At 36.2% G+C, this 24150-nt stretch overlaps 1 protein-coding gene across 5 annotated transcripts in view; it reads right to left on the bottom strand.

Moving 5' to 3' along the window:
- Positions 1-24150, bottom strand: part of AKT3 (AKT serine/threonine kinase 3) — a 302152-nt gene that overhangs the window by 124612 nt on the left and 153390 nt on the right. For all 5 annotated transcript variants that reach the window (XM_087859652.1, XM_087859651.1, XM_045796129.2 and 2 more), the window contains 2 exons: positions 17309-17420; positions 4112-4256 (listed from right to left, as the gene is read on the bottom strand). In XM_087859652.1, coding sequence (XP_087715778.1) covers positions 4112-4256; positions 17309-17420 — 257 coding nt within the window. The remainder of the gene's footprint in view (positions 1-4111; positions 4257-17308; positions 17421-24150) is intronic.

Below are 24150 nucleotides of genomic sequence, written 5' to 3'. Positions count from 1 at the left end.
AAAATTTGAAAAGTATCTTTGATACCAAATGCTCATGTTCAGCATGATACACACAGTAATTATCTACTCTTCACAAATGAAATATAACCCATTACAAAATGTTTCCCTCTTTTAGATGGTGTTAAGGGGAAAAGGACAGTAAGATTTTAATAAAAGATGAGAGCATGGATCCTCTGCAGAAAAATTAATCCTCTAAAACCCAATCCCCCAAATTTATTAAGTAAATATTTTACATAGTTTGATTCTTTCCCTCGCATAATCTCCAGCATGTCAATGAGGCTGTTTTAGGTTAGGAGATGCATGGGCATACATAACAAATGCTTAATAAATGTATTCAAATACACACTAGACTATAAGAAGGCGGCGAATTATGTAGTCCAAAATTTAGGTTAAAGAATACGAATATATAATTGTTAGATGAATACAAGAGACCTCTCAGCACATTTGGTCAACGAAGATAAATTCCACATACATTTACAATGTTAAGAGCTAAACCAAACAAAGTCCCATGGGGCACTAAGTAAAAAGGGGGGGCACTAAGTAAAAAGGGGGCCTCTCAAGAAATTCACCTCTTTGCCCAGCCAACCTCTATACCACTGATTAGGCTCCTTCTTTGGATAGGCAATGAGAAATCACAGGATTTCTGCAGGTCCCACTGAAACTTCTTCACTCTTTCTCCACATGGCCACCCATTAAATAACAAAACTCCAAGAACTGGAGCCAGACATAATGGGAAGGTAGCATGTACTGCTTATACTTTATACCAAGTCAGGAGATGATAAGTAGCTGCTCTCAGAGAGGCTTACGTTGGTCACTTAAAAATTAGGCAGAACTCTGACTCCCGTTCGGCTGTTGATCCTTTTATGCTGTGCTCCTTCACACACCTGACCCTAAAGAGACTGGCCACTTGGCAGACCAAGATTAGGCACTTCTGAGTCCTCTCGTCAAATTCCTTTGAAAGATCATCTTGTAGTTGAAACACAGAATAGCACATAAATCTGGTCTTTCCTTAAGAGATTTTTCACCCTGTGCAGCAGATATTGAGTAATACTCTACCACTACGAGAAGTGACCATCCTTCTGCCTGAGGCAAGAGAAAATAGCTAAGACAATTCTCAGCAGAGCTAACACAAGTAGTTCCTATGCCCCTCATCCTATTGCTCATTTTTCAAAAAGTGAACAAAGAGGAAAATGTACACTGTAAATTATAAAAAAGGCATTCTTATTTCAGAATATCTATGCTCACAGTCTGATATTAAAAATAATATGAACTTCTGCAATTCTTATGATACCTGATACACATAAAGGATGTAGTACTAGGGAACTAGGGAAGTGATAGCACTATTTTACCCTTTTTAACCAAGTTGTTAGGGCCATCACGAAAGAGTGGTACAGACGTTCTACCTTTTTTTACATTGTCATTTTAAAACGGTTTTATACTATCTCACTTAAAATGAAATGAAATAAGGGCGCCTGGGTGGCCCAGTTGCTTGAGTGTACGACTCTGGATTCCTGCTCAGGTCATGATCTCTGGGTTGTGAGATCGAGCCCTGAGTCAGGCTCCATGCTCGGCAGGGAGTCAGCCTGGGATTCTTCCTCTCCCTCTGCCCCTGTTCACGCGTTCCCTCTCTCTCTCTATCTCAATCGATCAATCAATACAATCTTTTTTTTTAATTTTTTAAAAAATGAAATGAAATAATAAAGAACAATGGAAATCAGATATAGGTCAAATAAAACAATGAATCCCCCTATTTTCAAAATACTTCTGACCATATCAATTTTTAATTTCTGAGACCCAGATTCAGTGAGAGATTTCTTAAAAGAATCTGTTTTAAAAACCTCACTTTCAATCACTCTTCTATAATATTAAAATTCTACTGATTTTCCAAGAGTATACCAACATAAAATGAAATTAACTGAAACACTAAGTACAACAGCTTGACATTAATATTTTGAGAAACCAAGTACAATCATAAGAGAATATCTGTATAATTTTGTTCTCTAATATTACTTGGTTGTGTAATGAGTAGAATAATTACAGAGATTATAAAGGCTCATAATATATCAATCAATAATAAGAAATAAGTCACTCCCTGAAATTTTACAGTGTATAACTGAAAGTCCTTACATGTTTGAACAAGATTATTTAACTTATCTGAATGTCAGATGAATCACCTGCAAAATGGGATAATAATGGTACCTACACCTCATATGATTTTTGAGAGGATTAAATGAGATAATACATATAAGAGTACTGCTGAGAGGATAGCACAAAACAAACTTACAATAAACATTTACAAGTGATAATTAATGAAGGTGATGAATTCTAAGATAATCCACTGGTAACTGTGAAAAGAGGAAATTGCACTATGCTTTTATAGTGATTTATAACCAGCCTTAACAGAAAAATAGAATGCTCCGTACTTTGCATTTTTACATCTTTGAAAATGTTTGTCTCTCTTCATTCAAAATTTTTCTGGTAAATAATTTCCATGTTCATTTCCAAATTTCTCATCCATCAGTAAGAATATTTCTAGTTAGGGTATCATAAACTCCCCACTTTCCACCTGTAACCGCCTCGACAGCAACTCTTACTACCAGTTATTAAGCAGAGTTTTAGGAATTCCAAGTACAAACAGTACGGCTGATATAGCTAGTACTGAATGGGGCAGTGTAGAATTCCAAGGACAAGATTCATTGGGACCTGATTTTAAATTTCTGACCACAGTCAGATTTTACATTCATTGTGTACATGTGTGCATACACATCTAAGAGAAGCTTTCTTATGTCTGAGTAGCTGAGCAAAGCTAGATTGTTTCTGTTTTTGTTTTTTGCAATGATCTGAAGAACAAGGGGGTGTTAAGTTGACTTAAAAGAGGAATTCATTTCAACTAACAAATAGAGGATAAATCTTTAATGAAGACACAAAGAGTTCTCAGACATTTGACCAAGATCAAGCATAGAATATTATTAAAATTAGAGCAGAGATTTGGGGTAAGAAGAGAGTAATTAACAGACTCTAGGTTGTAATGGTACAACTTCATCAAGTTCACACGTTTAGCACTTGGAAAAAGGAGGATTTGAACTCAAGCAGTCTAACTCCAAAGAGTTCTTAATCATTATGCTAAAACCAAATTACATGGGTAACTACATTAACAATTAGTGTTTTCCTACAAGGAGATTAAATCTACAATTCATTGTAACAAATATACTCTAACATGATAAATGGTATGTTCATTTACTTGAACACTTAGATCTTGAATCTTAAAATACCATTTTCATATAAGGAACTTGCTTTTTAATTTTCTTTTTTTAAAAAGATTTATTCACTTATTTGAGAGAGAGAGAAAGAACAAGCAGGAGGAGAGGGAGAGGGATAGAAAGAATCTAAAGCAAACTCCCCGCTGAGTGCAGACCCAATGCGGGGCTCGATCCCAGGACCCTGAGATCATGACCTGAGCAGAAATCAAGAATCAGACACTTAAGCGACTGAGCCACCTAGGTGGCCAGCTTTTTAATTTTCTATAGCAATGATAAACATAATTTATAATTCCACCAATATATAAATTGGCATTTATTAATCTGGAGCACTCAAGGAAGGAGAAGTCTTTCCCCTCACTGGCTCAGGAGCAGCCATTAAAATAAAAAGCTCTTATTTCCCAGACTATTCACTTTCCTGCCGATATTAGTGAAGCTGGGGAGTCAGGTAAAAAGCACACCAGAACCATTTCTGCTTCTGCTTTGAGGGTACAAAATACCAAATGGAAAATGACCAAATCATTAAGGAAAACATCATTTCCAAGTTCTAAAATGGTATTAAAAACAGTAAGAGAAAAATGCAAATTATAAATCAGCACAATGGCACTTTAGTTGACAAGTACCTCCAAAGCCCTATCAGTGCTAAGTGCTGAACCATGAAAATAAGGTGACATTTTAATTATTTGGTCTTAAATAATGGCAGGTATTTCAGATTTACTAGGATAAACACCACCCACACCTATATATTTGCATAACGTAAGATCATTGGCCAACACTTCTTGCAAATGGCAATTTTTAGCATATTTCTTCCATAACATATTGTGCTCAGTAGGGGATAAATTACTATTCTCTACCTTTCTTTTATGATGGGTTGTGGAAGCATCCATCTCTTCCTCCCCTATATTATCAATTTGTGAAGTTGGACTACAATTCATTCTCTCCTCTTCTTGTCTCTGAAGTCTGTCTGCTACAGCCTGAATAGCTTCTGTCCACTCTTCCCTATAAAAACAAGTACAGGTTCCCATTAATAAAGAATGGTAAATGATTCAAGTATTTCCCTTTTGTAAAATATGACATCAACACAAATAAAGTCTATTCCAGGATAATATACACATATACATTTAAACATATCCTCCCCCCTTTACTCAAAGGTGAAATTAATCCCCAAAACATTTAACATTATAGACCTTAACAACTGTAGGAGCACTTATTTAAGTGAAGAAAAAGAGAAGGAAAGGATTGTAAGAAAATTGAGTTAAAACCCTTTAAAAGTATAGTTAAATTTTATTGCCTATACACATCTTATCTATAAAGTAAATTGACCCCCAAAGCTTGCTGCCCCTTAAAAAACTTTTTTGTCTAGCCATTGTTAAGTTCATCACTGACATGGTTAAGATCTTTACTGTGGTCCAACAGTAGTTCCAAGAAAAGGTTTTCAAAGCCAAAACATTTTACTGTTCCCAAATCACAGATGCGTTAAAAAAAAAAAAAAGTCATAGTTTGTAGGTAAGATAGTCTCAGGAGCACTGGTTGAAATTTGTATTATCAGATTAAGAATCATTCATTTCCACATAAATTTTTAAATCAGCATGTGTTTCTTAAAGTCTGTTAGAATTTTGAGTGGACTGTATTAAATCTATGGATCAATTTGGGGTAGATTACTATCTGAAAAAATTAAATTTTCCACTCCATAAACATGGTATAGTCTCCATTTATTTAGGTCTTTAAATTTCCCAATGCAATCTTCTGTGGCTTTCTGTGAAAACATCTTGCATATTTTAAACTTATTCAGAAGTAATTTATCTTTAAAAATTTATTTATTTTTCATTGAACTATAGTTGACATATAGTATTACACTAATTTCAGTTGTACAACATAAGTTATTCAACACATGCACTATAAAATGCTCACCACATAAATGCAATTACCCTCTGTCATCGTACACAGTTATTACAATATTATTAACTATTTATCTGCTATGCCGTATCTTACACCCCTGTGACTCACTTTCTGTAGATCTTCTTTGGAAAAATGTCTATTCAAGCCCTCTGCCCGTTTTTCAATCAGATTATTTGGGGGTTTTTTGGCATTGAGTTATAGGATTTCTTTGTATATCTTGGATATTAACCCTTTCTCAGACAGGTCCTTTGTAACTATCTTCTCTCATTCAATAGGTTATCTTTTCGTATTGTTGACTGTTTCCTTTGTAAACGCATTTTAGTTTGATGCAGTTTCAATTGTTTATTTTTGCTTTTGTTGCCCTTGCCTTAGAAGACAGATCTAAAAAATACTGCTGAAACCACTGTCCAAAAGGTTACCACTTACATATTCTTTTAAGGGTTTTATCATTTCAGGTCTTATATTTAGGTATTTATTCCAGTTTGAGTTTATTTTTGTATACGATGTAAAAAAAAAAGTTGTTCAGTTTCATTCTTTTGCATTAGCTGTCCAGTTTTCCCAACACACTTTACTGAAGAAACTGTCTTTCCCTATTGTATATTCTAGCATACTCTGTTGTAGATGAAATGACAGAATAAGTGTGGGTTTATTTCTGGGCTGTCCATTGTGTTCCATTTATCTGTGTGTCTATTTTTGTGCCAGCACCATATTGTTTTGATTACCATAGCTTTGTATTACATCTTGAAAACTGGAATTGTGATACTACCAGTTTTGTTCTTCTTTCTCAAGGTTGTTTTTGCTATTCAGGGTCTTCCGTGGGTCCATAAAAATTTCAGTTCTATGAAAAAATTATTGATATTTTGATAGGGTTTGCAATGAATCTGTAGATTGCTTCAGGTAGAATGGTCATTTTCACCATATTAATTCTTCTAACCCATGAACATAGTATATCTTTCCAATTATTTGTATCATCTTCTATTTCTTTCCTCAGTGTCTTACAGTTTTCAGAGTGCAGGTTTTCACACCCTAGGTGAAATTTCTTTTTTAACCAATTGCAAATGGGACTGTTTTCTTAATTTCTCTTGTAAGTGCATAGAAATGCAACAGATTTCTATATGTTACTTTTGTATCCTGCCAATTTACTGAATTCATTTATTATTTCTAATAGTTTTCGTGGTCAAGTTTTAGGGTTTTCTATATATACTATCATTCACCTACAAAAAAGTGACAGTTTTACTTTCCCCTCGCCAGCTTGGATTCCTTTTATTTCTTTCTCTTGTCTGACTGCTGGGGCTAACAGCACCAGTACTGTTGATTAAAAGGGGCAAGAGTGGACATCCTTGTCTTGCTCCTGATCTTAGAGGAAAAGCTTGCAAATTTTCACCATTAGGTATGTTGTTAGCTGTGAGTTTATGGACTTTATTATGTTGATGTACATTCCCTCTATACCCATTTTGTTGAGAGTGAATGGATGTCATATTTTGTCAAATGCTTTTTCTGCCATCTATGGGGATGATCATATGATTTTTATCCTGCGTTTTGTTAATGTGCTGTATACAGTCACTGACTGATTTGTGGATATGAAACCATCCTTGTACCCATGGAATAAATCCTATTTGATCATGGGGAATGATCCTTTTAATGTACTTTGGATCTGGTTTGTTAACGTTTTGTGCCAATTTTGCATCTGTGTTCATCAGAGATATTGGCCTATAATTTTCTTTTTATAGTGTATTTGTCTGGTTTTGGAATCACAGTAATGCTGGCCTCATAGAATGAATTTAGAAGCAATCCTTGCTCTTTAATTTTCTAGAATAATTCGAGAAGAATAGGTATTAAGTCTTCTTTAAATGTTTGGCAGAATTTACCTATGAAGCCATCTGGTCCTGGACTTTTTTACTTACTGGGAGTTATTTGATCACTGATTCAATTCTATCATTACTAATTGGTCTGTTTAGATTTTCTATTTCTTCCTCTTTCAGTCTTGGAAGATTCTAGGCTTCGAGGAATTTATCCATTTCTTCTAGGCTGCCCAATTTATTGGCATATTATTTTTCATAGTAGTCACTTTTAACCCTTTGCATTTCTGTGGTGTCAGCTATAACTTTTCATTTCTGATTTTGAGTCCTGTCTTTTTTTGTTCTTTAAGAGTCTGGCTTTTATCAATTTTGTTTTGCTTTTCAACAAACTAGCTCTTAGTTCCATTCATCTTTTCTATTATTTTTTTAAGTCTCCATTTTACTTATTTCCACTCTGGTGTGATTACTTCCTTCCCTCTACTAACATTGGGTTTTGTTTGTTCTTCTTTTTCTAGTTCCTTAGGAGTAAGGTTAGATAGTTTGAGATTATTCTTGTTTTGTTGTTTTTTGGTAGGCCTGTATCATTAGCAATTTGCCTCTTACAACTGCCTTTGCTGGGCAGCAAAGATTTTGAACTGTTACGCTTCCATTTTCATTTGTCTGCATCTATGCTTTGATCTTCTGTGTTTTCTTCATTGACCCACTGGTTGTTCAGCACCATATTGTTTAACTCCACATGTTCATGGTTTTTTCCCAGTTTTTTTCTTGTAACTGATTTCTAGCTTCAAATTGTTGTGGTTGGAAAAGATGGTTGATATGATTTCAATTTCTTAAACTTACTAAGACTTGTTTAGTGGCTTACTATGTAATCTGTCTTGGAGAATGTTCCACGAGTACTTTTTGGATGTTTTTGGATGGAATGTTCTATATATATCTGTTAAGTCCGTCTGGTCTGATGTGTCATTCAAGCCACTATTTCCCTCTTTATTAATTTTTTTTCTGGATAATTTATCCATTGATGGAAATGGGGTGCCAAAATCCTTTCCTATTATGTTAATTTCTCCTTTTATGTCTGTTAATTTGCTTTATATGTTTATGTGCGCTTATGCTGGGTGCATAGAAATTTATAACCATTATATCCTCTCGTTGGCTTGATCCCTTCATTATTATGTAATGCCCATCTATGTCTCCTGTTACAGTCTTTGCTTGAAAGTCTATTTTGTCTGATAAGAGTATTGTTACCCCAGCTTTTTTTTTCTTTCATTTCCATTTGCACAGCGTCTGTTTTTTCAGCCCTTAGCTTTCAGTCTATATGAGTCTTAAGGTCTAAAGTGAGTCTCTTGTAGAAAACATATACTTGGGTCTTATTTTCTTTTTTCCTTATTCAGTCACGCTTTATCTTTTGATTGGAACTTTAAGTCCATTTACATTAAAAGTAATTATTGAAAGGGACGCACTTATTGCCATTTGTTGGCATATAACAACTGGCACGTAACCATTTTCTGGTTGTTTTGAAGTTCTTGCTTCCTTTCTTCTTCTTCCTCCCTTGTGAGTTTATGATTTTCTTGAGTGCTAAGCCTGGATTCTTTTCTCTTTAGGTTTTGTATCTAGTAAAGGTTTTTGGTTTGTGGTTCACATAAGGTTCACACATACTACCTATGTATATAGCAGTCTATTAATGTTCAATTAACTTAATCACATTCTAAAAGCACCGTATTTTTACTACCACTCTCTACATTTTTTGTGTTTGACTTCACATTTTACATCTTTATTTTGTATATCCATTAATTAATTATTGTAGATATAACAGATTTTACCACTTTCACCTCTTCATACTACTTTTATAAGTGACTGATCTACTACCTTTACCATATGTTTGCTTTTACCAGTGAAATTTTTCTTTAATAATTTTCTTAGTTCTCATTATGGCCTTTCTTTTCTTCTGAAAAAAGTCTCTTTACCATTTTTTATAAGGCCAGTTGAGTTGTAATAAACTTTACTTTTATTTGTCTGGGAAACTCTTTTCTCTTTCCTTCTACTGTGAATGACAACCTTGCTGGGTAGAGTCCTCTTGGTTGTGGTTTTCTTCCTTTCATCACTTAGATTATATCATGCCACTCACTTCTGGCCTGCAAAGTTTCTGCTGAAAAATCAGCCAATAGACTTAAGGCATTTCCCTTTTATATAACTTGCTGCTTTTAAGATTATTTTTTATCTTTAATTTTTGACATTTTACTTATTATGTATGTGTCTTGACGTGGATCTCTTTGGGTTTATCTTGTTTAGGACTCTCTGTGCTTCCTGGATTTGGCTGTCTGTTTCCTTCTCCAGGTTAGAAAGTTTTCAGCTATTAGATCTTCAAAGAAGTTTTCTTCCCCCTTTTCTCTATCTTCTTCGAGAACCTTATAATGCAAATGTCACTAAGTCTGATGTTGTCCCTTACATATCTTCATGTTTTTAGATTCTTTTTACTCTTCGCTGTTCAGCTTGAGGGTCTTCCACTACTTTCAGGCTGTGTCTTTCAGGTTGCTGATCTGCTCTACAGCAACCTTTAGTCTGCTGTTATCCCCTCTAAGTGATTCCTGCTGGGTGGGAGGGGCAGGAGCAGCTCTGGAGGGACACCTGCCAGCGGAGGTCCACAGGGCAGGTGTCTGCAGCGCTAGCAAGGTAGAAGGAGAGTGTCAGAACTGGTGCCTTCCAGCATGAGGCCAACTATGTTGAAAGAGGTCCAGAAAAATGGCATCTGCCAATTCTTCCATTATTGGAGAAAGTTCCTACAGGTTTTTGATCCTCCAGCACAACCCTATAATTGGGCAATAAATCTCTCTCAAATATAACCCAGAAGCTTTCAAACTACTGCCTCTGTACTGGGTCTCAGAGGGAGTGATACTGTGCATAGACCCTTTAAGAGCATGATCTGTTATATATTGCTCTCCAACCTTCCTGGGGTTAAGACCCACTAATTTTCAAAGCTCCCGAGTTAAGCCCCATTGATTTTCAAAGCCAGAGGCTATGGAGGCTTGCCTTCCCAGTGCAAATCCCCAGGGCTGGGGTGCCCCATAGAAGTCCTCACAGAAGACCTCTGAACCTGTGATAGCCCTCCTGCTTATGGGTAAACGTGTCTGAAGTTTGGTTCCCAAGTTTTCTCTGTACCTCCTACTCTTCTTGATGTGGTTTTTAAAATATAGCTTTAGCCATGGAAGAGCTGTTCGGTAGTCTTCAAGTTTTTCTCAAAGTGAGTTATACTATACCCAGTTGAGGCTATGCTGTCTGTGAGAGGAAGTGATCTCAGGATCTTCCTACTCTGCCATCTCCCTTGAACAAAATCAGTTGATTGTTTTCTTAGGATGTTTATTTCTTTGGCAGAATTCTTCACTTTCTTAGAGACCCCTCCCTGAGTTATCTATTCCTAAACTATTCTTTATGCTACTGTGGAGGCTTTAAAATTTTTTTTTAATTTTCTAGTTTTTCTTGGTAGTACTTACAAATAAAGTTGGTTTTGTATGTTGACCTTGTACCCTGAAGCCTTATTAAGTTGCACATGTCTACAAATAAGAGCAGTTTTACTTCTTCCTTTCCAATCTATTTGCCTTTTACCTGTTTTTCTTGCCTTATAATGCTCTATATCAGACCATTAGTAGAATGTTAAATAAAAGCGATGAGAGAAGACATTCTTACTCTGTTCCAGATCTTAGAGAGAAAGCACGGAAGCTTCTACCCTTGATTATCACATAAGCTGTAGGTTTTTTTATAGATAGGAAGTTGAGTAAGTTCCCTCCTAATCCTTGTCAGCTGAGTGTTTTAGTTATGAAAGGGTATTAAATTTTGGCAAATGCTTTTCCTGCATCTGTTGAGATGACCATGTAGTTTTTCTACTTTAACCTCTGAATATACTGAATTTAGTTTAATGATTTCAGATGATAATGCAACTGAATTCTTGGATATACTCCATTTGGTCATGATGTATTATTCTTTTTCCATATTTTTTGAATTTGTCAAAACTGTGTTAAGAAATTTTGCACTCATGTTCACAAGTATATTAGACTATAGTTCTACCTTCTTATGATAGCTTTGCCTGGTTTTTGAAACAGGAGTGCCCTTATAAAATAAGTTGGAAAGTGTTCTCTTCTCCATTATTTTCTGAAATAGACTGTAGGACTGGTAATATTTCTTTAAATATTTGACAGAACTCATCAGTGAGGCCATCTGGACATTGACAATGGCTATTCAAGTTTTCTAATGTTTTCTCGGGTTGATATATTTGTAATTTGTGTCTTCCCTTTCTTTTTTTTCTTTAACACTCTTCCAAGATGTTTTCCATTCTTTCAATTTTTCTCAAATAATTCACTTTTATCATTATTTTTGTTTTCTATTTCACTGATTTTTGAGCCCTAATGTTTCCTCTTGATGTTTGCTTTGGGTTTACTTTATTTTAGTTTCTTAAAAAGAAAGCTTAGGTTATTGACTTAACTTTCTTCAAGTATAGGCATTTATTGTTATAAATTTCCCTCTAAGCACTCACAAATTTTTATATGCTTTATTTTCATTATCATTCATTTAAAAATGATTTTCTAATGGCTCCTGTGAATTTTGTTTTTGACTCAATGTTTTTTAAGAGGTATGCTGTTTAATTTCCAAATAGTTGGGAGTTTTTTGGATTCTTATTCTTATTGATTTCTAAGCAATTCTACCAAAGCCAGAAACCATATTTTATATAATTTCAATCATGCTAACTATATTAAGAATTATTTATGATCCAGAATACGAGTTATCCTGGTGAATGTACTATGTGCATTTGAAAACAATGTGTATTCTCTCACTTTTGGGTGTAGTATTCTGTAAATATCAACTACATCAAGGCAGTTGACAGTGTTATTCTATGACTTTGCTGATTTTTTTGTCTAGCTGCTCTATCTCCTGCTGGGAAGAATTTAAAAATCTACAAATATGGTTGTGGGATTCTCTACTTTTCTCTGTTTAATTCTGTTATTGCATGCATACATATTCATGATTGTTCTAGCATCCATATCAATTGACCCTTTTATCATTATAAAGTGCCCTGGAACTCTCTAGAATATTATTTTATTTTGAAATCTGATACAGCAAATCTCTTCCTATGGTTATTTTTGCATGAAATATTTTTACTAAACCAATTATTTTCGACTTAACTATGTCTTTATACTCAAAGTGCATTTCTTACAGACAGCACATAAGTGGGCCTTATATTTTTAATTCTGAAACTCTCTCCCTTTCAACTGCAGTGTTTAACCCATTAGTATTTAATACAATTATTTATATGGTTGCACATAAGTCTACCATTTTACTTTTTTCTATGTCTCGTCTCTTCTTTCTTTTTTCCTGCCTGTTTTTGTTTCATTATTTTAAATTTTCAGAATTCCATTTCACTTTTCCTGTTGGCTTCTTAGCCATTTTTTGCATATTTTTATATATAGCATTAACTTCACATAGTCAACCTCTATAATGTATTCTGGATTAATTTTTTATGATTCTATTTCTCCTCATATCAGCATTGTCATCATCATATGCTTGCTTTCCTTTTAGCAATTATCCTTGAAATCCTAACATTCATCCTCAACTTAGCAAAGTCTGATATATGTCCATACTTTTAAGTCTTCTAAGAAAATGCAGTGATGTCATAAGACATTAACTCCCATTTATCCCTCAACCTCAATTTATATATTATTTTAGATTTTTCATTCTTCATATAATTAAACCACAAAATTATTATTCATAAGGTCAATATTTGTTTGGTTTTATCAGCTTATTTACCATTTTGTTTTTCATTCCTTCCTATATCTCTTCTCCCATCTGGGATTATTTTTATTCTGTCTGAAGAATGCTGTAGGTATTTCCTTTTCTGCAAGTCTGCTGGTGAGAAATTCTATCAATTCTTAACTGAAGTTATTGAAATATTTGACTGAAATATTTTCATCTTACTTTCACTCCTGGAAAGCATTTTTGCTCATTAGCACTTATTTTCTTTCAGCACTTTGAGAATATCATTCCATTATCTCCAATTATCATTCCATCCCATATATTCCATGTCAACTATTTCTATTGATATCACCTTTTGGTCTAATTGATGCTCCTTTGAAGGCAACTTATCTTTTTTCTCTATCTGCTTTGAGGATTCTCCCATTGCCTTTGTTTTCAAAAGTCTAATGAGGTTAAGAGGGTTTTCTTTGTATTTTTCCTGCATGGGATTTACAGGACTTCTTGAATATGTGGTTTGGTATCTTTAGCCATTTTAGAAATTTTTCAGCTGTTATCACTTCAAATACTTTCTGATCCATTCTTTCACTCTTCCATTTTGAGACTCCAATTATGTATACATAAGACCTTCCCACTGCATTCCTTTAGTCTTACATTGCCTTCCTCTTTTTATTTTTCATCCTTATCTCCATGTTTCATTCTGCATATTCTGTTATAACCTATGTTTGAGTTCCTAATTTTCCCCAGAGTAAGACCTAATTTACAGTTAAAACCATCCACCAGCACTCATGACTTTAAATATCTTGTTTTTCAATTTCAGAATTCCAATATTATTCTTTTTTTATAATTTCTAGCTCTCTGATGAATTTCCTAGACTTAACTGTTATTTCCTTGAATATACTCATACAGAGTTCTTTTAATTTCTGTCTGATAACTCCATTATCTAGAGAGCCTATGAATCTGATTCAGTTGTCTGTTTTGTCTCTGTGGTTTATGAATCTTTGAATCTTCATGTACTTGTTTATTTTTTAATACATATCAAACAATGTATATTAAAATGTAAACAGATAATTGAGATTATTTATATTTGCTTTTAACACGTTCCAAGGAGACTAGCAAAAGTGGATCACATTAACCAAATTTAAGACCTGAAATAATTTAAAGCTAGACTTCGATCCTTAAAAGGTTAAGTCTAAATTCAGTTTATTCTTTCTTCTAGTGTCAACCTAAAATATACTCATGTACCACAACCACTATTTGCTAGGCCTTGGATTCCAGAAACATGATTCCTTGATCCGACAGTTACTCCAAATGTCAACATTTCAGACACTTCTAGAATTGGAAGGCACCCCTAGTAAAAGAGTGAGCTCATCCCTCTGGGTTTCTTTCAGCCTTTCATAAAGTTTTGGTTCCATAATTCTTCACAGCCAAACTGCCCTGTGTATGCCCCCCCCCCCTTTTTTTAACATTTTGTCCATCTTTTTGGAGAGTTCTTAGGTGGACTACTGACATAAATTAACTCATTCACCACAATTAAAATATATGTGTATGCTCTGCAAAAAGTATTGGGCCCAAATATCTCACAAATCAAAGAAAGCATGCAATCTTCTAATTCTAAGTAATGCTGGAAAATGTACTCAACTTAGAAAATAGAATGGAGACCCCCAGGAAGCAAGTAAATTTTCCTATTTAAAGTATATATACTACTTACATGAAAACAAATCAATTTTCATAAGCTGATCATTTATTTAAAAATAAACACTTAACTGAATTGTCTAACATGTGTATGCTACTAAAACTCAGTAAGCCATAGTGCAGTATGAACTTACAGTAATAAGGGAAACCCTGATACTGTAAATAAGTATAACAAAGTGTTACAGGTAAAATGATAACAAGCTAGCACTGAGAACAGTGGTGTTCTAAGAAAAACAATGTTAAGTCTGGAGGGGGGACCAAAGGAGAGGAATGATTTGTAAATGGGGAAGTATAAGATGAGCTGGTACAGGAAGAAACAAGCAAAGGAAGGTATTTCTGGCATAGGGGCAAAAAAGCCATAAAGAGCCACAAGGGACAGGAGAATTAGGACTTGGAAAACTACAAGTAGTTCATTGTAGTTGTAACATAAGGCGGTATAAGCGTGCACATGAACATGTGGTGTGAGTGTAGCAGGGCCATCGCGGTGACAATGAAAGTGATTAGCTCTAAGAAAGGAAAATAATCTGGGTCTGTAAAGTGGATGTTCCAGTATAACAAAATAAACTATACATGAAAAATCATATTTGACAGTGAATAATTTGAAGTGCATTCATTAAAACCAGAAGAAAAAAAAATGGGTATGCTATCATGAAAATTATTACATATTATTTAAAAGCAAAAAAAAATAAACAGACCATTCTACCTGAAAGGAAGAGACAAAATTACTATTATCTGCAGATGTTATGCCTGCAAAAGCTAAGAACATTTTGAGAAAAAGAAAGAAAAAAAGCAGTAACTGAAGTTTTGCTTTACTCTATGTTTGCTTTTACCTGAAATTTTTTCCTTCCTTAATTTTCTTACTTCTAGTTAAGGCCTTTTCTTTCCCTTAGAAGTTAAGTTTTCTAAGGCTTCTCTAATTAAAACCATGTGGTCTTAGTGTGACAATGACAGAGAAATCAAAGGGGAAAAAAAAAAGAAAAAAACCTAAATTACAAATATTTATTATGTATATATATGCCATCCATAATCAGTGAGTACAGAATGGATTATTCAATGAGAAGAAATGAAGAACGGAGCTGATACAATGGTCTCATCCTTTGGAAAAAGTAGATTTCAAACTTCTATGATGCAATAAAACAAATAGAAGACCTTTTTAGATAGATTAGAGACATATATTTCATTTACAATAAGAACGGATTTTAGACTGGCAGAACACAGAAAATACACAGCTTTTCCAGTTCTCACTACATTTTTCTAAGTCTTCATTAACATTAAAGTCATATAAAATCTCCAAGCACCAGATTCTAGACGAATGTAGAAAAACACACCCCATGGTAAATATAAAGACGCTGTTTTTTTCATTTTTACTAAAACTGCTTTCTTCTAGTCATAAATGCAAATAAAAACTGATAGTTCAGAAAAGTAGCGTAATATTTAAGTACAGGAACTATTTTAAAGTCTTAAGATACGGCGTAAATCCAGATTTGCAGACATAAATGGCAGAATTGATCATGCTTCATTCAATGGGATGGGATGTTATAAATCCATTAAGAATATTTTCAAAGAATGTACAGAGACATGGGAAAAGTTCCATTCATCCGGCCAGTCAACAAACACTATGCTGGATCCTGGACTGTGCTATAAAGAGATTATTGAGCAAGGAAGCTAGGGATCCTTGCTAGTCAAGAATCTCACAGTCTAGCGAGAAAAGCAAACAAAGATTACAGCGCTGATATACTTGATATAAAAGGTGCAGGGGGATATGCAGTCTATAGCAGGGAGACCCACCTCGTCTACAAGAGTCAGAGAAGGTTCTGTAGGAAAGGTGGTATTTGAAGCTCAGATCTGACAGATGAATAGGAATTAGCCCAGTCATGGTTACGCGTGGAAGCAGAAGCAAACGGAGGACTTAGCATATAGAAATGCCCAGGGAAGACAGGGGTGGACAGGGAGAAAAGGCATATGGAATTGTAGTGCACTCAAGACCTAAATACATCCACACAGAATAAGACTGGGAGCGTATAAAAGAAAATATGATCTGTCCTTAACTCTGGCTATAAAATTATGAGTAATTTCTAGTTCTTTTCTATTTTTCTTTCTTTTCTAATCACACATTACCATCTACTGTTTAACTGATCAAAAAGCATTATTAAAATAATACTTTACTATTTACTAGATCTTACGGGAGGTGATTTTTGTTTGAAATCTTAGACAAGTCTCCTAAGACCTGCTTTATTCATTTGGAACATGAGGCTAGTAATATTTAACTCCACAAAGTTGCTGATTTGGATCAATCATGATAAGATCTGTGCAGGGAAATGGTTTTGTGGTTGTGGTTGTCCTGACTCAGTTACCACCAGATAAGAGGTTATTAAAACAGAACTGGGGGGTTGGGGCAGGGGTGGCAGGAATGAATAGATCAGGAAGATGACAATATGGCCCCAATGAAGTTGCCACTCCCCTCTTTAGCAATGAGGACAGTCGATGGCAATCAATCCTGGTACTGTTCTTCTCACGGAGCTTAGCCCCAATCTCAGAATCCTTCTAGCCTAATACTCCAGGCAGCCCCCTGCATAATGGCAATGTTACTTGAAACCTTTTGCTATTACTAGCCTCAAGATCCCAAATACGAACACAATCAATTCAACCATTTTTTAAAGGTAGTTTAATTACAAAAATGTCCCAATTTATATTTCAATTTTTAAATGTCCTGGTTTTTGTTAAGAAGAACACCTTACAGCAGCTCTAGAGGTTTTAATATGTCGCAAGCCTCTGTTATTCATCTATTATACCGGAAATAATTATTAAGGAACTATAGGGTTTTACAAATATTTCACATATATTTACAGATGGTGAAGTCAGATACACATATATCTTTATACCGATTGTTGCTTTTTCATGAAATAGGAAAAACAAGTTTCTTACCTTTCCTCTGGAGTATCTACATGAAACGTTCTCTCTATAACAGTGGTCCACTGGAGACATCTGATAATAAATGTGTTTGGCTTTGGTCGTTCTGTTTTCATTAACTGGCATTCTAGAAATAACATAAAATGTCTCTTTGAATATACTTACATTTAAACCAAGTAAATAGTCGAGAACGATAGAGTTCCGTTCCAGGAGAAACCACTGCAACTTCACAGCTTTCCATGGACCTCCACTCAGGTTGTTCACAACTTGACCTCAATATTCCTTTCCAAGCCAACATCCATTCTGGCCAACAATACTGGACAACTTAAGTTTCCCCAACTGCATCTTGCTCTGTCCTATATGGACGCCTTTGCTCCAGCTGCTCTTACCATCTGGAATGGTGTCCACTGATTCCACCCCTACCTGCATGTCATCACCTACACTCAAAAGCATACCTATCCTGGAAGGCCCAGATCCAATCCTACTCTTTCTATGAAGCCTTTCCTATCAACCTGGTCCTAAACCAAACCTTCCCCTCTCCATATTCTCATGACTTATTATTGTATCCCTCATTTTTCACTATCTTACATTATTATACATCATTTAAGAAGGTATCCTTATCCCTTACCTAGATTATATGCCTTTTGACCGTATATACCACCTAAACTCTTAGTAATAACAGCCCATAGAGCCAGCTGGTCAAAAGGGATAAATTATGTCAGGGAGTATCTTGGAAGACTTCAAAGAAAAGTAGCATTTTGTAGTGGCTGGTGTGGATTCTAACACCAGTATTCCCGGATTCAATTTCTTTTCCTACCATGTAACCTTGAACAAGTTAATTAATCTCTCGGGTCTTCAGGTATTAAAGGGGAAACAAGTACCTACATCATAAAATTGGTGTGGGAATTGATAATAAATCAGTACAATACTCAGCATAGCGTATGACACATAATAAGTTTTCAATAGATGTTAGCTATTATTATCAGGTGTATACCTGAGCTGGTCTTTAAGGATACGTGGTATTAGACAACAATAGGGTTGTTTACGGACACTGCTCTTTGGAAGAAACAATTTCCCTGCAGCTGACAAAGTCAACTGTGTTTTCCCAGTGTCTGCCTATTCTGTCCCAGCTCCGTCATTAGCAACTAACAACTACCATCTCTCCGTCTTTATAGGAACCAGTCATCAGCCACATTGGACTAGTTCATGGACTCCTTACACCAAAAAAGATCATTCACCCAAGGATCTCTGCTTCTCTTTTCTAACAAGATTTCATGGTGTCAGCCATCATCATCTCTGGGTTGACCAATACAAAAATCTGAACTTCTTTCCATCTTGGATCTGTATTTTGTGATACCCGTGATTAACTATACAGTGGATGTATCTACCTGGTTGAATTATTGGTTCCTAAAACCTACTATGTTTCCTCCTGATTCTGTTCCTCCTCCTGGCTTTCCTAATTTTCTACCATCCAGACTGAAAACATGGGGTGCTCTTGTATGATGCTGGTAATATACGCCATCACCTGGCTTTTTACCAGGGATGCAGTTCTACTCCAGACTCTCACTGCTGAATGCCTCAGCCTCCCCAGGTGCATAAAGCTCTCCCTACTCAGAAACACGGAAGGGCTAGATCCATTACTTAAGGCTAGGAAGTGTCTTGGAAAGACGTCGGAACTTGGGACTATGATGAGCACAGCGGGAGGTACAGAAGTGCTGAGTCACTCACTATACTGCGTTCCTGACATAAATATTACACTGTAAACTAGCTAACCAGAATTGAAATAAAAACTTAAAAAATTAATAAAAGACATCTGAACTCATCCAAAAGCAAACCGATCTCTCCCACCATCAGTCTACTGCCAACCTCTGCTACAGCTCAGACGGCAGCTCCTCCATCCTCTCAAGTGCTCAGGGCAAAAGCCCTGGACTCGCCCTTAAGACCTTCTCTCTTTTCTCCTGTCTCATCCTGGAAATCCTGTTGCCTCCGCTTTCAAAATATATCCAGTTATCATTTCTCACCTCTTCCGCTATTATCGGAACAAATCACCATGATCTCTCACGTGAGCACTCTGAAAACTCTAGAACAGCTCTCCCTGCCCCTCACTAGATTGTTCTCAAAGCATGCAGCAGAAGCCTTCTTAACATGATCGACTGCAAAAATATACATATATATCCTACAGTGTTTCCAATTCACTAAGAATAGAAAACAAAGGCCTTTCAATGATTAACAGGGGTCCTACATGATCTGGGCCTCCCACCTACCCCACTTAAGTTTCTGACCTCCTCACCTAGTTAGTATTCTCTCTCAGGTCCCTCTGCCACCCCCTCCCCCCAGCTTCCATGCATTTCCTCGAATATGTACTGCACCCTCTCTCCCAGCATTCTGCCTGCTCACACAGCCCACAGCTAACCCCTCACCACCTTCAAGTCTCAGATCAGATCTCACCCTCTCACAGACGCCAACCTTGACCTTGCTACTAAACACTGTGCTCTGCACTCCTCATCCAGGACTCTCCCACCCCTCTTACCTGCTCTACGTTTTATTTCATACCATGTTATCTTCAAACATATGAAATGACTTAGTATCTTTTTTGCTTACTGTCTTCTCAACAAGAACGTAAGCTCCACTGATATATTCTTAGCACCAAGAACTGTGCCCATCTGTGCGTAAATAGTGTTTATTTTTTTAAAGATTCTATTTATTTATTTGACAGAGAGAGAGAGAGCACAAGCAGGGGGAGCAGCAGGCAGAGGGAGAAGCAGACTCCCCGTTGAGCAGGGAGCCCGACAAGGGGCTCGATCCCAGGACCCTAAGATCACGACCTGAGCTGAAGGCAGACGCTTCACCGATGAAGCCACTCAGGCGCCACAACGGTGTCTGTTTTTCCCCACAGCAGACACTTAATGAATGAATACTGTCCAAATGGATTAATTCAGATAGTAAATAATCCAATAAGAAGGTAATTTTGATGATATAAGAAAGAGGAGTACATTTCTGGAGCAACTTCCTTCTACAGTCAAGAAGGGATGGGATCTGCTAGACAAGTAGAGGGCTGGCCCTCGTCAGGAGTATAGACAGGCTAGTGATGGAACAAGACACCGAGACAAAAGGGCCCAAATACAGTCAAGGGTAAACATGGCAAGCAGGAGCTGGTAGAAATGATTTTCCTGTGGCTTCTATTGTTTTCAGTGAATTGGGATGTAAAGCCGTCTTTAAGAATCAGGTTGGAAGAGCGAACAGACTAGGGAAATACAACATGACAGCTGGGCAGCATCAGGGGCCCGCGGGAATGTCATGACCAAGAATTCAAGCTAGTGGCAGGCATCATGGCTCTGTATTCCCCCAAACAGATTCAGCACCATGGGTGCAGGTGGGGCACAGAGCACTGGATTAGAGCAAAGCTGTAATTTAACCAAATAAGGTTTGGCAAAGCAAGAAAGAGAAGAGAGGATGCGAGACACCTTGGTTGAGAGAATCAACTGATGAATTTAAACTGGGTAAGGAGGAAAGCGAGAAGAACCTGGTGGTGTGTGTAAGAAAATGAAAAGGTGGCAGATTCGACAGATCATCGAATCTACTGTTTCACGGTTGGATATTGAACAGTCATGTTACATACCTTTTGAAATATGAATGTTAAAAAATACCAAATACAGAATGCCAATTTATATTCTTGTTTGAAATTTGAAAGTTTTAAAATACCAATACTATAAATAGGTATAGTTTACATGCATCCCTATCAAGCACAGACCCAATATGATTCTCTTTGAAGACCACTGTTCTTCCAATATATTTCCTTCTTCACAAAACTCCTATTAAGTTTCTGGCCAGGGTTTAATCCAGGTTAACGTGATGTCGTATAGAGAAGCTCCTGAGAAATTAGGAATTACGTGCACCACTCCCCCCCACCGCGCCTGTGACGTGACAGCACATGAGGGGACACTGTAAATACCTCATGACTGAAGGGACTGAGCGGCTTTTAATGTAAAGAAGGAAGGACAGACACTTCAAAGATGAGCAGACCTGACAGAAATACTCGCGAATGAACTCTATGAAGCAGAAACAGGAAGAACAGAAAAGGAAAGAAGGCCCCACCCAAGTCCACCTACACTTCAGTTGTACGGATCTTGTGGTAATGTCAAGGTGACTAGGACAAGAGACTTTAAAATCAGAGCGCCAGACCCAAATCCAGCCTCTCTCACACCAGCAGCGGGGTGACCCTAAGCAAAGTGCACCTCCAAGCCCCCAGGTTTTCAGCTTTAAAGGACCTGGAATTAAAATAAGATTTTAAAAGAGGCATATTTTCAACATTATACCTAAATGAAGTTTAAATGGTAAAATTTTAAAAACTTCTCCATGCTATAATCCAACAAGCTATTTAAAATACTACCTATGGAATTCTAAGTGATTATCAATTACTGTAACTTGCAAAAAGGATAATAGAAGTGATTAATTTCCATTCTCAAGCAGACCACTGAAAAGGAGCTGTTTAGAAATGAATAAAATATTTGTATTTACAAAAAAGATGGTTTTAGAAAAATATTAAAATAATAATATAGTCACTTCACAGTAGTTACACACAACTTGGCTATTTTGACCAAATATGCTGAATATTCATGGACTCAATGACATATGCCAATTACGGGCCAAGCACTATGAAGATCCTGAGCATAGTAAGAAAAATGAGTAAGAAACTCTATATACAGCACATACCAAACTCTGTTATTCCTCATTCTGACACATGTAATGATAAAGTAATATTTCACAAGTGGTATAAAGGTTTCAATCAGGTCCTTCTGAAGCCTAGTTGAACAAAAATGTTATTATAAACAACGAGTAAAATAGAAATAAGCCTATATTTCATATGTTTTGATATGAAATACTCTATAAATGAATCCTATTTCTAACTAATACTAAATTGGGACGGTAAAAGAGAGAAGCAGCTACCAAAAGCTGGCTCAAGATAGTCAAGCGGTACTTGGCTAAGAGGACACTCTACCTCCGAATCTCAGGGTTTACTGTTGTACAGAAACTCAGTTAAAGAGCTGAGTCTGAATTCAGAACACTTGACACTTTAAATCACCAAGTTTGAACAAGTGGGCCAGTAAACGGGAAAACTTTGGGTTCTTTTATGTATGCTAGCCATAATACGAAATCATGAACACATCCTACAGCTTCCCCTAAAATGAAGAAAAATATGGAAGTTTTCAGAACATCGTTCATGTCTGAACTCTCATTCATAAAGGGGACTCTTATTCCTTTTTTTTTCAATATTGTATTTTTTAAATTTAAATTTAAATTCGATTAGCCAACATATAGCACACATCATTAGTTTCAGATGTAGAGTTCAATAATTCATCAGTTGTGTATAACACCCAGTGCCACATCACGTGCTCTCCTTAATACCCATCACCTGGTTACCCCATCCCCCCACCACCTCCCCTTCTGCAACCCTCAGTTTGTTTCCCAGAGTCAAGAGTCTCTCATGGTTTGTCTCCCTCTCTGATGACTTCCTATTCAGTTTTCCCTCCTTTCCCCTACGGTCCTCTGCACTGTTTCTTATATTCCATGTATGAGTGAAACCATATGGTAACTGTCTTTCTCTGACTGAATTATTACTCAGCATAATACCCTCAGCATAATAATACCCTCCAGTTCCATCCACTCAGCATAATACCCTCCAGTCCCATCCGCTCTTATTCTTAAAGGGAATAGTGGTTAATAAATAGATTAGCTAATATTTCTTTAGAAGAATATTTTCCTTTTAATTAAGTAAAGGTACCAATTCAAGCTGGGCCACATCAAAATTTTAAAACCCAAAGCAGCAGCTTAGAATAGCAATACTAAAAAGCTATTACCCAAATGATTAGCTATGATTTCTGGAACTATTTAACACATAAGAAAAAAGCATGTGTTCTTATATGAAATGCCAGGTAGCTAACTCTTATTATATCACAGCCCATAATACTTTCCAGCAAAGTATTTGTTCCACTGGTACTTGAGTTAGTTATACTAAATTCACATGAGCAAGTTAAGCTACAAGCTAAATTTCAAGTGTTCTGTTTATTTTTACATGTTCTGAGCCACCAATGACCAAGTTTATTTGAAGCTGTAATTACTCTGTAAACCTGGAGGCCAATTAGAGGATGGTAACATGCCAGATCAAAAAAATATATGCCAAAAAGAATTTTTTTCTATCACCTGTTCAGAATTTATTAAAAATATTAGATTTTATTTCAACCTCTATAACCTTTTAAATACTAAATTTCTTTTAAAAATGCTTTCTAACAGTCAACGTGAAAAAAAAATAGACTCCATTTATAATTAAATCACATAACGAACTAATGCCGTCAGTTATAATGATCATAACGAGAATGTATATTTGAGCCCCCAAATATAATACTATTGTGGATATTCTTTAAAGGGGCCAGAAAGCATTTCTTCCTTTTGTTGCCCTGCTTCTCCCTCTCCCACTCCCCCTGCTTGCGTTCCCTCTCTCGCTGTCTCTGTCAGATAAATAAATAAAATCTTAAAAAATAAATAAGGTTTTTACTACCTAAGCAAGAAAAGCATAGTGTGCAATTAAGACTCAATGCATCAATCCTAAAGAGATTCATTCGGTCCACAGAGAGAGGAGTGGGGCAGGTGCGCTGGTAAAGAGCAGGTCCCGCGGAGGATACGTGTTCTGTGATCACTATGTGTCAGGCACCGCAGGCCCTGCTGGTTCCTCAGTGTCCCCCATTTCATCCGGAGGACATGCCTATGAGGCTTTCTTGTCCTCTGTCCCATAAATGAATGAACCGAGACTAGCCAAATAACTTCCCCCAAAACACACAGTTTGTAAGACACTGTATAGG

Source organism: Ursus americanus, chromosome 2 (assembly GCF_024610735.1).
Source record: "Ursus americanus isolate L20-20 chromosome 2, mUrsAme1.1.p, whole genome shotgun sequence".
NCBI classification, from domain to species: Eukaryota; Metazoa; Chordata; class Mammalia; order Carnivora; family Ursidae; genus Ursus; species Ursus americanus.
The sequence above is the reverse complement of the archived record's forward strand: the minus strand, read 5'-3'. Positions and strand labels throughout refer to the sequence as shown.